General features: G+C 35.9%; 1 protein-coding gene across 1 annotated transcript in view; it reads left to right on the forward strand.

Moving 5' to 3' along the window:
- LOC128554301 (uncharacterized) overlaps nt 1-12,614 on the forward strand; it is a gene marked incomplete at its 5' end in the record, with an annotated part of 57,829 nt that extends 45,215 nt beyond the window's left edge. Inside the window, one exon of the mRNA XM_053535559.1 lies at nt 1,450-12,614. Within this exon, the coding sequence (XP_053391534.1) occupies nt 1,450-2,108 (659 nt within the window). The remainder of the gene's footprint in view (nt 1-1,449) is intronic.
- Nucleotides 12,615-13,943: the final 1,329 nt, after the last annotated feature.

A 13,943-nucleotide genomic window follows, 5' to 3' on the forward strand; every position in this document is an offset into this window, starting at 1 on the left:
AAGGTCAATAAGTAAGTTTAAAGGTTCGATTAGTCCGTCAAATTTCGTGTTAGTAGCATAACTTAATGACCGTTCAGGTATTAACTGCAATCTCGGCATACAGGTTAGTTGCGACGAGACTATGTGCAGAGCATAACCTTGGTCGGTTGTTCAGAGGTTAAGGTCACACATTGAGTTAAAATGTCAAATCTGTCAAACTTCAAAAATGTTCAACATATCGATATTACACTTGGAGTATAGGTGGGTGGTAATGGTACCATTTGAGCAGTAAACAGTTCTCATGACTCCCCCACCTTCCCCTAACTCATTAACACCTTCCTCCCCACAAAACAGCATAAATGTTTAAAATTGTTTGTGCCTTAGTTCTCCATCTCCGCCGCCGTACAAAAACAATTTAACCCCGCCGCAACATAACATGCCTCCCTAAGTAAAAATCACAAAAGAATTCTTTTTAGTTTTACTTCCCCCTCATCCTCTGATATGATGTAGAAAACCGGACGTACATTGTCCCGCTTTACGGAACTCTTGTACTTATTTGTTTTTATTGCATTGACATTTCTTTTTTGATAGAAACCGACCTTTCTGCTTTTTAACATCTGAAGATATTTTCATAGTTTCGATTGTTTTGGTGAACGTAAAATGTCCAAAACCGTCCTCAACTGTTGGAAATGGTAGTAGCAAAACGATCCCGTACGACTAGCCTAAAATTCGATCGTTCATGATCACGTACAAAATGCCAGTCTTTTAAAGAACAGGTTTGTCATACGTGAGTTTTAAAAATAGAAACTTAACGCAAATTAATCACTGTAATATCATGGTAACAATTATTTATTTAGGAAATGAATGGTTTTAAGGCCTAAGCTGTAATAGTGTTTGCAGTCTGTTTATTTTAAAACAATATTATTAAATGTTTATAAGTATTATAGTATAAGTTTCGTAAATGTTGTAAGGAAATATTGAACATCAAGATAAGAATATTTCTAGAAACATTCATTCAGTGCATATAAAATTAGTATAAGAATGACATGTACGTATTTCAAATCCGTGTTTTAGAAAAGAAACATTCTTCTTTGTTTTAGTGAAAGATTGAATTATCGAGTGATTATGAGAGTCGTAACAAAGGCAATTAAGTAATTAAGCTAATGTACATTTGTTGTGTATCAATATTTATTTTGAAAACTCATGTATGACTATAGCCTGTCAAATATAGAATTGTATAGTCGTACTTGAATTATAAGCTAGTCGTACGGGACCGTATTACTAGCTTATGCCCTAAAATGCATTTACAAAAGGATGCAGAATAAAAGTCTCAGTTTTCGAACTAAGAACACATATGATTGTAATTATATGTTTGATGCAATGAACTACTGAAAATTTTAATAAGACACTTAAATGTTTACCATTGATATCACGATTATATTTTGTAAACATATATACTATATTTTATAGATCCCTTTAAATCTGGTTCACCTGACGCTGCAAGATTAGAAAGTGATAACACGTTTATAAATTTTAATGAATCACCGTGTACACCTCCAGTAGTGGCATATAAGCTGAAGAAAGAGTTCATCTATAACGTTGATTTAGATGTAGCTGTGCTTGAAATACAAAACCCGTTGTTCAACTTGCCAAAGAAATTAAACTTACGCAAGGCTGCAACAGATGCAACACATGTGTACTTGATAGGATACGGTCATCCTGGTGAACCAAACAAATGCTTAGATCCAAAATGCCCGATAGTTTCTCCGAATTCAAAGAGATTACAGGAAGCTCTAGCTCACAGATCAGAATTGGAAAAGATGGGTCTAAGTCCGAGTCTAGTGGACAAAGAATACCAAAAGTATTTTCGTTCGTCGAAAATTGTATTTGACTGCTTCATGGAACATGGGGCATCAGGAGCCCCAGCATTAGCATATAACAATCAGTCGGTTGAAGTTGTTGGTATTCTTACTCATGGTTTACCAGAACTGTACTTCAATCTACCGGAACATATGAAACGTCAGTTTCCAAGAAGCCTTCGTCTCGAAGGTGGTGCCAAAATGCAGGACATATTCGAATGGGTAGGAAAAATACTGCCTCCTGCTTTAGTTCATGACATGTTTAACTGAGTTTTAGTTGGTTTAGGCTGCCTTCTACTTCAGATTTTGAAATCATAAGTGAAAAGGTGTGCAATTTTTGATTAAGGAAGAAGTTGATTTTTGATTTTAATTTTTATGCTCCAATATAGTCACTACAGATTGTGATTAAGGCATCTCGGCCTCTGGAACAAAAGCAGGAGATTCGAATCTTAGTGGGAGCCATTCCAGTGTGGCTGGTTGGTAAGTCGCCAGCTTGTTGAAAAATGGTTATTAGTGCTACCTGCCAAGTGTCTGGCGTTACAGGATAACATTTAGGAGGAAATTATGTACAAGGCGAAGTGTCTTCGTACTGGCTGATTCTTCCGTAGGGACTATTATAAACAAACACTACACCTTTAACCTTTTTAGCTCAACTTAGCTATGTTTAGGATGAGCTATTAGTATAAGTGGATGAACGGGCGTCCATCAGTCCGCGTCAACATTCTTAGCTCGACGATACAAAGTATTTGGAGGGCTATCTTAATCACCCCTCCGTCCACGTCCATGAATGATGTCTCTTCTTTACATATATTTTAATTTGGGTGCTTTTAACTTTATCTGAGTTTTTACTAAATGGACTAACTCAGATTTTAAATGGATGTTCCACATCATTATTTATAGCATATGACACGTGATTCATACCTGTCACCAATATTTTATTATTAATGTTCTCTTTTTAGCTGGCCTGAGCCAAAGGCTGAGGATGAGCTATTGTGATCACTCACCGTTCGGCGTCCGTCGTCCGGCGTCCGTCCACACTTTCCTTTAAACAGCATCTCCTGCTAAACCACCAAGCCAAATTCGAAGAAACTTCACAGGGATGTTCCTTGGATGGTCCTCTTTTAAAATTGTTCAAAGAATTGAATTTCATACAGAACTCTGGTTGCCATTGAAACCGAAAGGAAAAACTTTAAATATCTTCTGGTCCAAAACCACAGATCATAGGGTTTTTATATTTGGCATGTAGCATCATCTAATGGTCCTCTACCAAGATTCTTCAAATTATCCTACTAGGGTCAAATATGGCCCCGCCCTAGGGGTCACATGGTTTACATTGACTTATATAGTGTGTGTGCGTTCGGGCTTTTTCAACATTTTTTTCAGTCATATCAACGACGGTGTCTACTTGTAGCAGTGAGCACAATGCCCAACTTTATAGTGCTGCCTCACTGGAATATCACGCCGCAGACACGTGGCATGATACCCCACCTAGTCACATACTGACACCGGGCTGACCAGTCCTATCACTATCCCCTTAATGCTGAGCGCCAAGCGAGGAAGCTGCTAGTACCATCTTTTACGTCTTTGGTATGACGCGGCCGGGGATCGAACCCACGACCTCCCGCACTCGAAGCGGACGCTCTACCACTAGGAAAACTTTGAATATCTTCTTGTCCAAAACCACAAGGCGTAGAGCCTTGATATTTGGCATGTAACATCATCAAATGGTCCTCTATGATGATTTTTTTCAAATTATGCCCCTGGGGTGATAAGAGGCCCCGCCCGGGGGTCCAAATTTTACACAGAGTTATACAGGGAAAGAAAACCTTTAAAAATGTTCTCGTCTGAAACCGCAAGATCTAGGTATTTGATATTTGGCATGTAGCATTGCCTAGTGGTCCTCTACCAAGATTATTCAAATTATTACCCTGGGGTGAAAAGAGGCCCCACCCCGGGGGTCACAATTTTTAACATAGACTTGAATAGGAAAAAACTTTAAAAATCTTCTTGTCTGAAACTACAAGGTCTAGGCTTTTGATATTTGGTATGTTGCATTGTCTAGTAAGCCTCTACCAAGATTATTGAAATTATGGCCCTAGGGTGAAAAGAGGCCCCACCCAGGGGGTCCCAAGTTTTACATAGACTTATATAGGAAAAAACTTTAAAAACCTTCTTGTCGGAAAGTTCAAGGCTTAAGCCTTTGATATTTGGTATGTAGCATTGCCTTGTGGTTCTCAAACTATGCCCCTGGGGTGAAAAGAGGCCCCGCCCCGGGGGTCACTTGTATGAGTTATATAGTAAAAATGCTTTAAAAATTATCTGATCATATTTCCTAAACTGTTTAATTATAATTACCTGATGACCTCAAGTAATTAGGGGTCACTTGACTGTGACCTTGACCTACTGCTGACCTACTTTTTCGTTTTTTGAAATAACACTATAGAAATTTAAACCACACTTTCTTGGTTTTGAAGATACAGCATGGAAATTTGGACCACATGTAGAACTTTTGATACAGATTTCAATACTGATCTTAATATTATTAACCCTGACCTACTGACCTACTTTCTTGTTTTTGAAGCTACAGCAAAGGGATTTGAACCACCTGTATAATTTTTAACAGATTTCAGTACTTATCTTGAAGAATCTTTACCGTGACTTTCACAACTATATTTTGTTTGTTTTTGAAACATTAGCAAAGAAATTTGTTTACTAAGCAAATAATCTCAGGTGAGCGATATAGGGCCATCAAGGCCCTCTTGTACTTAGAATTTTCGGTTAAAGTTTTGACGCACTTTCACTATAATCTTATTTATTATTAAATGGATTTATTTCAAACTTAAAACAGTTGATAAACATTGTTAGGGAAATGATATGACACATGGTACATTACTCTTCCAGAAATATTCCATGAATTATGCCCCATTTATTCTTAGTTAATGTTTTGATACATTTTACTCTATCTCTGTTATGACTCCAATTGCTACCCAATACCATCATCCACACCGGTCATTAAACTCTTCCTCAGTTGGGACGTGGAATTCTTCATGTAAGGAATCCGTCCAGCTGGCTTACGGAAAGTCAGTGGTTCTACCCAGATACCAGCTTGTGATGAAATAGTGCACGGAGGGGCACCTGGGGTCTTCCTCAACCATTAACGCTGGAAAGTCGCCATTTAACCTATAATTGTGTCGGTGCAACGTTAAACCCAATAAAAAAACTATTAAACTCACACACAGATAGCTCCATATTCCTCAGATGTGCCTTATTTTACTATATAGCATCAAAATTGGATGAATACGAGGTTTATTGCCCTTTGTACTTATATATGTAGTACATGAACAGTGTTTTATACATTTTCCATCCGCCCGGAGTAATATCTCATATATGGTTTGAAGGATGTCAATAAAGCATGTTAGAAATGTTATCAGCTGTAGGAAATGTGACCCAGCAAGTTACAGACTAAATACTTTAATGGTCCTTTGCACTTATATAAATGAACATTAATACTGTTTTATTCCATTTTCTGTCCGTCCGGAGTCATACCTCAGACATGAAGAATTGCAATAAAACATTGTAATATTGTTTACTGTTACGGGGAAATGTTACCCTGAAAGTTTCAGTGAAATAGCTTTAAGAACACATGACTTATGGCCCTAAGTACTTGTATAATATTTCCTTTATATGGGTATTACTTAGTAAAAAGCATTCTAAGGTTCAATTTAGCTATAGGACAATTTGACTTAGTTTAGAACTTATTTAGCTTTCGTAGGGACAGATGTACTGTATGCGTTCTGTTCAATGGGGTCGAGGTTAAAGTCACTGTTATTAAAAACATAAAGTAACTACAGTAAGGAATCGGATATTGCCACGACAAAACTTGGAAATTATGAAGCTTGCAAGGAGACCATGGTTTTTAACTCACCTTGGCACCAAGTCCACTGGGTGAGTTATATTATGATCGCGTATTGACCATCCGTCCGTCCATCTGGATTTTTCTTCAGATGAAATCTCTTCTACATCTACTGGCCAGGAATGCACCAAACGTGGTCAGTAGGTCTGTAGCATCATTGTATAGTCCTTTCCTAAGTCATTTCAAATGGGGGCACAAGGTCCCTTTTAATGGCCAGTAGAGCTTCAAGTAGAAAAACTTGACGTCTTTTTTCACAAACTACCTAATAAGTCTTCATCAAACTGTGTCGTTGCTTTATTATAGACCCTCTTCCAATTTTGTTCAAATGGGGGCGCTTGGTCTCTTTTAAGGAACAAATCAAAATGTCTTTCAACAACTTCTTCTCATGGACTTCGTGATCGGTCTTCATTAAATTTAGGGGCCGCTAGAGCTAAAATAGAAATACCTTGAAATTATTTTTCTAATGAACGGCTTAATAGGTCTACACAAAACATGGTTTGTAGCATCAATGTAAAGCCTTCTTCAAAACGAATTGAAACAGATGCAACCGGTCTCCTTTTAGGGGCCACTAGAGCTGAGTATAGAAATGCCATTCTTGTGGTATCTGTTTGAGACACTGATAAAACGCGCTGCCAAGAAAACTTCGGGACTAATATTTCTTTCCAGAAAGCATTTTCTGAAGCCTCGGAAATTAAAAAAAATCATAGGGACTCAGATCAGGTAAATAAGGCGGATAGTTTACAACTTCCATCTTTTCAGAAGCCAAAAATATAACATCGCACTTGTGAGAAGAGGCATTGTCGTGTATAAAATGGACTCCTGGCCATCCTTTGCTTGGACGTTTCTTACTTGAAAACCTTTTCATTTTCATCAGTACAGAATCGTCCAGTGACCGAGAGACCAGATGGACAAGGCACTTGAACGACTGGCTTTCTAGAATTGAAGAAAAATTGTGAACATTTTTTTTAAACTTACGCTTCTCTTGGCAATAAAGTTTTTTTTATCTTTTTGCTTCTCATGCTTATTATCAGCCCTTCTCTATATCTCCAGTGACCGTAAGACCAGATGGACAAGGCACTTGAACGACTGGCTTCCTAGAATTGAAGAAAATTGTGTACAACTTTTTTAACTTACATGTACGGTTCTCTTGGCAATACAGGTTTTTTTTTATCTTTTCGCTTCCAGTGCTTATTATCAGCCCTTCTCTCTCAAATATGTGCACCCATGTGATTTTATGTTCTTCAGTGAAATACTGCAATTTTTCAATGTAATAAAATTGATATTTTCACTGTTTCAAACAGTGAAAATAGATCATTTTTATATTTTTCATTGGTACGGAACTACACTTGAATGCGAAGAAATGAATTATAAATAGATCTAATAGAAACTTCCATGTAAAATATACTTCAGTAAAGATACAGATGTAGGATAGGGGTACTAACAGGATCATAAATATATACATTCTGTCATAACAAAGAGTAGCCTAACAGAAATCAGGAAACGTAATATTTAGAACTATATTCTACAAAGATATCCTGACGTCATGACATTATGACGTCATGATGCACGTGACGTTGCGCGGACAAACTGGATATAATTCATTTAAATTCATTAAAAATACATAAAATGAATAGAAAATTTGTTAGTTTCAGTGTAAGATCGAAATATATTTCACTCGTGAACACCATATTTTACATTTTCGCTGAGTCTCGTGGCTGCGCCACTCGTGAAAATATTGCATCATAGTGTTCACTCTGTGAAATATATTTCGATCTTACACTAAAAAAGATAAATAACCTCTATATAGTTAATATGTAACTCAGTGTAGTTTATTGTTTCAAACTGTTTAGAATGCACGGCACATATAACGTGCGCATTCTGTAATATTGTTTTCAGTTCACATAGTACACTATAAGCGCATGTAAAACTATAAACACTATTCATTTCAGACATTTGGGCGCATTCAGAAATTTCATTTCTTATATTCTTATTTTTATTATTTTTCTTTTGAGGTACATGGCGTCATAAAATGTAATATAGTTATGTTTTTTTTCACTGAAAAGCTTTGAAAACGCACTGCTGTTTTGAACCTGTATCTTTTTTATTTGTAACTTCGTGGAGCACTAAATATATAAACGCAACAAAAATATGTTGCTTTTCCGGTAGACATGCTTAGAGAATAGAACTTCCTTGACATAGACGGGTTTTCTTAAAAAAGAGGGCCTGTTCTATACTGTAACTGTGCTTTTTCAAAGTTTTTCAGCACACGTCAGCAACCATTTTGGCGATTTTTTAATATCTGTATTTATTGTTCCTTCTCATGAGAAGGAACACTTATGGTGAACATGTCACACTTGACTGAGCAGGTAATGGATACAAGGGTATCATCAAAGGCATCCGAATTCCAGTAGGCGCCGCCATTTTGTACTCGTGCATATTCATTAAAATTAGCCTCTTTGCCAATGTGTTTTTACGCATCTTTAAGTCAGTCTTTAGTGAAATACAACTACGTAATAAACAGACCTACAAAAACAATAATTTAGTTTAAACTATCTAACTCCTAAATCTTACATGTCATATTGTAGAATCGAGATTAACTAAATGAATATTCATCATCTAAAAATAGACTCCCGCCCAAAAATATCGTCTACTATTATTCTTCTCGGTTGCATTCTTTGTTGCTTCCAGAGGTTCTTTTTACGATTTTATTTCATACCAACTTTATTATTTTAACATTTTAAGTATAACCATCAAAACATACTGCACTAATAAAGTTATTCGAGATTTTTTACTTGTCTGTGAATGCTATTGCACGATACGTACCGTCGCCGGATTACGACATTTCAATTACTTCCCTTGTTTTTTATCTAGACCTGTATAATGCATTTCTTCACTTTACTGAGCTATAAATATTTCGAACTTTGTAATTTCATACCTTTTGATTAATTGTTTTGTAATTTTCAAGTTGTGAACTTTTTGTACGCACTTTTTCAAATCCATCAGTTTGTTGGTGCTGACTTCTATAAAAGCCCTTTTTCTCCTGATTTGGTCGTTTTGGAGCTGTAAGTATCCATTCATGCAATGCAATTACTGGCATATGGCAGAACTTTTCATCCATTGTATTGCTAATTAAAATTAGGCAAACATACGACCAAATTCTGATCTGTGCCACTAGGACAGCTGTCGACATTGGTGCCCGAAATTTTGACTGAGTGTTGGTATTTAAATATATATTGTCCGCTGATAATATTTAGGTATGATCGCTCATCTAAAGGTGTTTGTTTATTAAATAAATGTTTGTGTGAAATAACTAAGTATTCTTATAATAAATAGATAAGAATGCACGTAAACTAGCAAAAAACATAGTTCATAATTATTTTATTAAAGGTCCCTTAAAATGAATATTTAATATGCGCTAGAAGGAACCTTTTGGTAAGCTAAATCTTGTTAATATACAGTAGAAATATTGAACATTCTGTTCACATCCGAATTTGTCAACCTATATATGATAGGTCAATGATTTTCCTCCCTGAAAGAGGTTCATTAATTATAATTGGAGATTTTCTCACAAGTTATATGCTTTTCGCAATAGTTTACATGTTTTCCTTTTATGGAATTTAACTTTTTTTTCCCGAATATATTTACCAAATTTTTGTGTTTTGGAAAAATCGAAGCTTTTTGTTAGGAATGCCTCTAAATTTCTTTGATGCCTTCTGAAGTATGAGAGATTATCTCATTTTGTGTCTGATATTAAAATATATGCATACAAGTAAATGATGTAAGCGTTTTTCATGTTTGGTAGGCTTACTTCAGACAAATATTATGTCTGCACAATCTAGTTATGAATTAAATACATCTGTACGTGTTAATTATCTACTTTGTGGTAAATTCAAAACCCTAAATTTCATATGCTCTTGTTATAAATTCTTCTCATTCATTATATTGCATAACAGATATGAAAATCATGATATAACGGTGTTTAATATGATTTTCAATGGATTCTGTGCTGTATATGGTACTAAACACATGCAAGTTTCTCAGTTTATATACATTATATTTAAATGTGTTGTCCGGTAATTGTACATTGTTATTCTTTTTTTTTTCATCAAAATTAATGAATTTTTAATTTATTGAATATCTTTAAACAGACACTGGCCGAATTTCAATGAGGATGGGCATTTTCTTTGAGATACACATTCCCAATCGTCCGTTGTGTTTCCACAGTATACGTTTATAACATTTAAGTAGAAAAACTTCTAAATTCAATGAATAGGAAAGCCAAGTTTGCCTAATGCCAAATTACAAAACTACAAGAAATTCCAAATGAAGCAACACCATACTGTAGCAACTGTTTACTTTAACAAAAGAAGTACCTTAGCATAGTAATGCATATTTTTTTCTTCAATACTTTTTGTTTTACCTACAAACAATTTCGGTAAAGGTCAACATTATGCGGCAGTAGAACTACACATCCCGTCTTTTATGGTACGCAAACGTTGACTATGGGAATACAAACATTTCGGTCGACGTAAAGCGGCTGTAGTACTGCGTCGGTGTAGGATTTCGGTAACGGAAACGATGTTGCGCAATATGAATAGAACACATTGTACAACCATATTTTTCCTTTACTCCTTAAAAAATATACTGAAAGAATAATGCCTAATTTTGATAATGTGTCATTCACTCATTTCAGGTTGACATACCCTGTTCTTATTATCCCCCCGCCAAAGGCGAAGGGGATATTAGAAATGCTCTCCGTGCGTGCGTCCGTGCCCGCGAAATGATGGTTAAGTGACTGCATAACGGTACTTTCTCTTTGATGTCATTCATTCCGTTCTGTTTATGTGACTATTTTTCTTTTTATGTGACTGTTAGAACAATAGAGAGAACAATGGGGGAGTCACATAAAGACCGTTTCGTTAGAACGTCCGTCCGTCCGCAACAATCTTAACTCCAAAAGTACTGGAGGGATTTTCTTCAAACTTCATACACTGATAGAACACATTGGGAGGAAGTGCATTGTGCAAGAACAATAACTCTACCTTGCCTATTTTTTGAGTTATTCCCCTTTATCATATTTTCTTAAAAAAATTTGTCCGGAGCATAACTCCAAAAGTACTGGAGGGATTTTCTTCAAACTTCATACACTGATAGAACACATTGGGAGGAAGTGCAGTGTGCAAGAACAATAACTCTACCTTGCCTATTTTTTGAGTTATTCCCCTTTATCATATTTTCTTAAAACATTTTGTCCGGAGCATAACCCCAAAAAGTACTGGATAACTCCAAAAGTACTGGAGGGATTTTCTTCAAACTTCATACACTGATAGAACACATTCGGAGGAAGTGCAGTGTGCAAGAACAATAACTCTACCTTGCCTATTTTTGGAGTTATTTCCCTTTATCATATTTTCTTAAAAATATTTGTCCGGAGCATATCTTCTTCATGCATGGAGGGATTTTGATATATCTTGGCACAAATGTTTACCACCACGAGGCGGAGTGTCATGCGCAAGAACCAGGTCCCTAGGTCGAAGGTCAAGGTCACACTTAGAGGTCAAAGGATACAAGAATAAAAACCTTGTCCCGAGCATTTCTTCTTCATGCATAGAGGGATTTTGATATAACTTGGCACAAATGTTCACCACCATGAGGCGGAGTGTCATGCGCAAGATCCAGGTCATTAGGCCTAAGGTCAAGGTCACAGAGGCCAAAGGTCAGATACAAGAATGACTTTGTCCGAAGCATTTCTTCTTCATGCATGGAAGGATTTTGATGTAACTTGGCACAATTATACACCATCATGAGACGAAGTGTCATGCGCAGTTCCCTTCTTTAGAATTACTTCCCTTTATTGGTACTTTAAATAGCTTTTATTGTAACTTTTTCATTACTAGTTGTAGGGAAAAATTGAGACCACTTTTCTGTAGTACAACAAGCGTGCTAAATCCAATTTTGAGGTGTATTTTGATCAATCTCTACCTGATAAAGATTTTTGTGTGAACTTGCAATTTTTTTTCCCTTCCCTTAGTTGTTACTATAAATAACTTACATCGTAACATTTTTATAATTGACCCTAGGGAAAAAACAAGACCACTTTTCTGTGGTACAGCATAGATGTTACTCTCCAATTTTAGGTGTATTTTATTATATATAAGGTAACTCTACCTGGTAAGGAGTTTTTTGTGGACTTTAAAAAACAAAAGACTTACAATGATTACTAAACAACCACAAAATTAACATTTCATTTGCAAATACAGCTGCTAGAGTAAAGAAATTTGCTTTGCGGGCATATATTGTGACATTCTGGCACTCTTGTTCCCTGTTAGCTTTCCATTCCTTCTTTTTACAGTAGCCATATAGAAAAACATCATAGCTATACTGTTCATGAAAATTAATAAAATTTAGCAGTAAACCACCTCACTACTGACTTATTCTTTCTTCCACATCTTCAAACCCCTGATGCGGACCACAACTAAACGGTTCTTCAAAGCTTTCCCCAAAATTAATACTTTCAGACACTAACTTGCAAGGAATTTTACCCTTCAATTATAATATGCCCGGCGGGGGGATTAGCCATGTGTAACATGGCTCTTGTTCATATTACAATGTCATACACTACATTATTAGCTTCGAAGAAAAAGTAGAGCTATTTGCACTCGCCCCAGCGTTGGTGTCGGCGTCGCCGGTGGGTAAAGTTTTTGAAAAAGTCAAATATCTCTGTTACTAAAAAAGCTGTTGACTTGAAACTTAAAGGTGAATAATCAGATTTTGGCCATGTAACGGATTTGTTCGAAACTTTAGCATCTGATCATTTACACTCATTTATGTTCACTTAACACTTAATACAAATTAGATTTTCACTGGAGGTATTTTTAAAATTTCATTTTCCCATCCTGGTTGCCCAACCAAGATAGAGTTATTTTATCATTAGTATAAAGTTGATAAACATACTTTGCCTAAGGAAATGTATAAATATTAGACATATTATAATATATTTGTAAAATATTTGCATTAAAAATTATGTATTTAGATGGAATTCATTAGAAACGCAAGTTTGAAAAAATATTATTACCTCCCTTTGCCTATAGATTGGAAATAAATGAATTCAGAAGCTACACACAGCTTTTAAACTTGCATTTTGGTTCAGATTGTTCAATAGTTGATATGTCTATCAAATGCAAATGTAAAACTAGATATTGTATCGAAATAAAAAGAAATACCCAGCTTTTTATATACTTTCATATTAAAGGGGGGTAATTACAAAATTTTATAAAAATAATAAAATATACATTTCAAATAGGAATCTAACTCTATGTAATCGGTCTTTTTGTTCCTTAAATAATTCTCTACCAGAACATACAAAAAGTAAAAAATGTCATTAAATGTTGTTTAAATGTGACTGACCACCTTTAAAATACTTATTTACTATTAAAGTTTACACCAGGGGAAACAATCCGCATGACTCTGATTTGAAATATGACTGAGTTATGCCCTTTTTTTACTCCCGAAGGGACGTATTATGTTATGGTCCCGGTGTCCGTCCGTCCGTCCGTTAGCAATTTCGTGTCCGCGCTGTAACTCTTGAACCCCACGAAGGATTTTAGAGAAACTTGACACAATTGTTCACTACACAAAGACGACGTGCAGAGCGCATGTTTTGGATGTGTCATTTCAAGGTCAAGGTCACACTTAGGGGTAAAAGGTCATATGAGTGTGTTTCGTGTCCGCTCTGTAACTCTTGAACTGCTTGAAGGATTTCAAAGAAACTTGGCACAAATGTTCACCACACTGAGACGACGTGCAGAGCACTTGTTTCGGATGACTAGCTTCAAGGTCAAGATCACACTTACGAGTGAAAGGTCATATGAGTGTGTTTCGTGTCCGCTTTGTAACTCTTGAACTGCTCGAATGATTTCAAAGAAACTTGGCATAAATGTTCACCACACTGAGGCGACGTGCAGAGCGCATGTTTAGGATGACTCGCTTCAAGGTGAAGGTCACACTTTGGGGTCATAGGTCATATATGACTTTGCTTTGTGTATATTGCTCTGCATTGCAGTGCTCTTGTTTTATTTTGGTTCTCTTACAATATTTTTTTTAATTACTTCCCTTTTTTTTTACTATAAATAGCTTATTTTGAATTTTTTTATTATTGGCGGTAGGGAAAAACCTACTTACTCCAATGTGTT

Source organism: Mercenaria mercenaria, unplaced genomic scaffold (assembly GCF_021730395.1).
Source record: "Mercenaria mercenaria strain notata unplaced genomic scaffold, MADL_Memer_1 contig_4916, whole genome shotgun sequence".
NCBI classification, from domain to species: domain Eukaryota; kingdom Metazoa; phylum Mollusca; class Bivalvia; order Venerida; family Veneridae; genus Mercenaria; species Mercenaria mercenaria.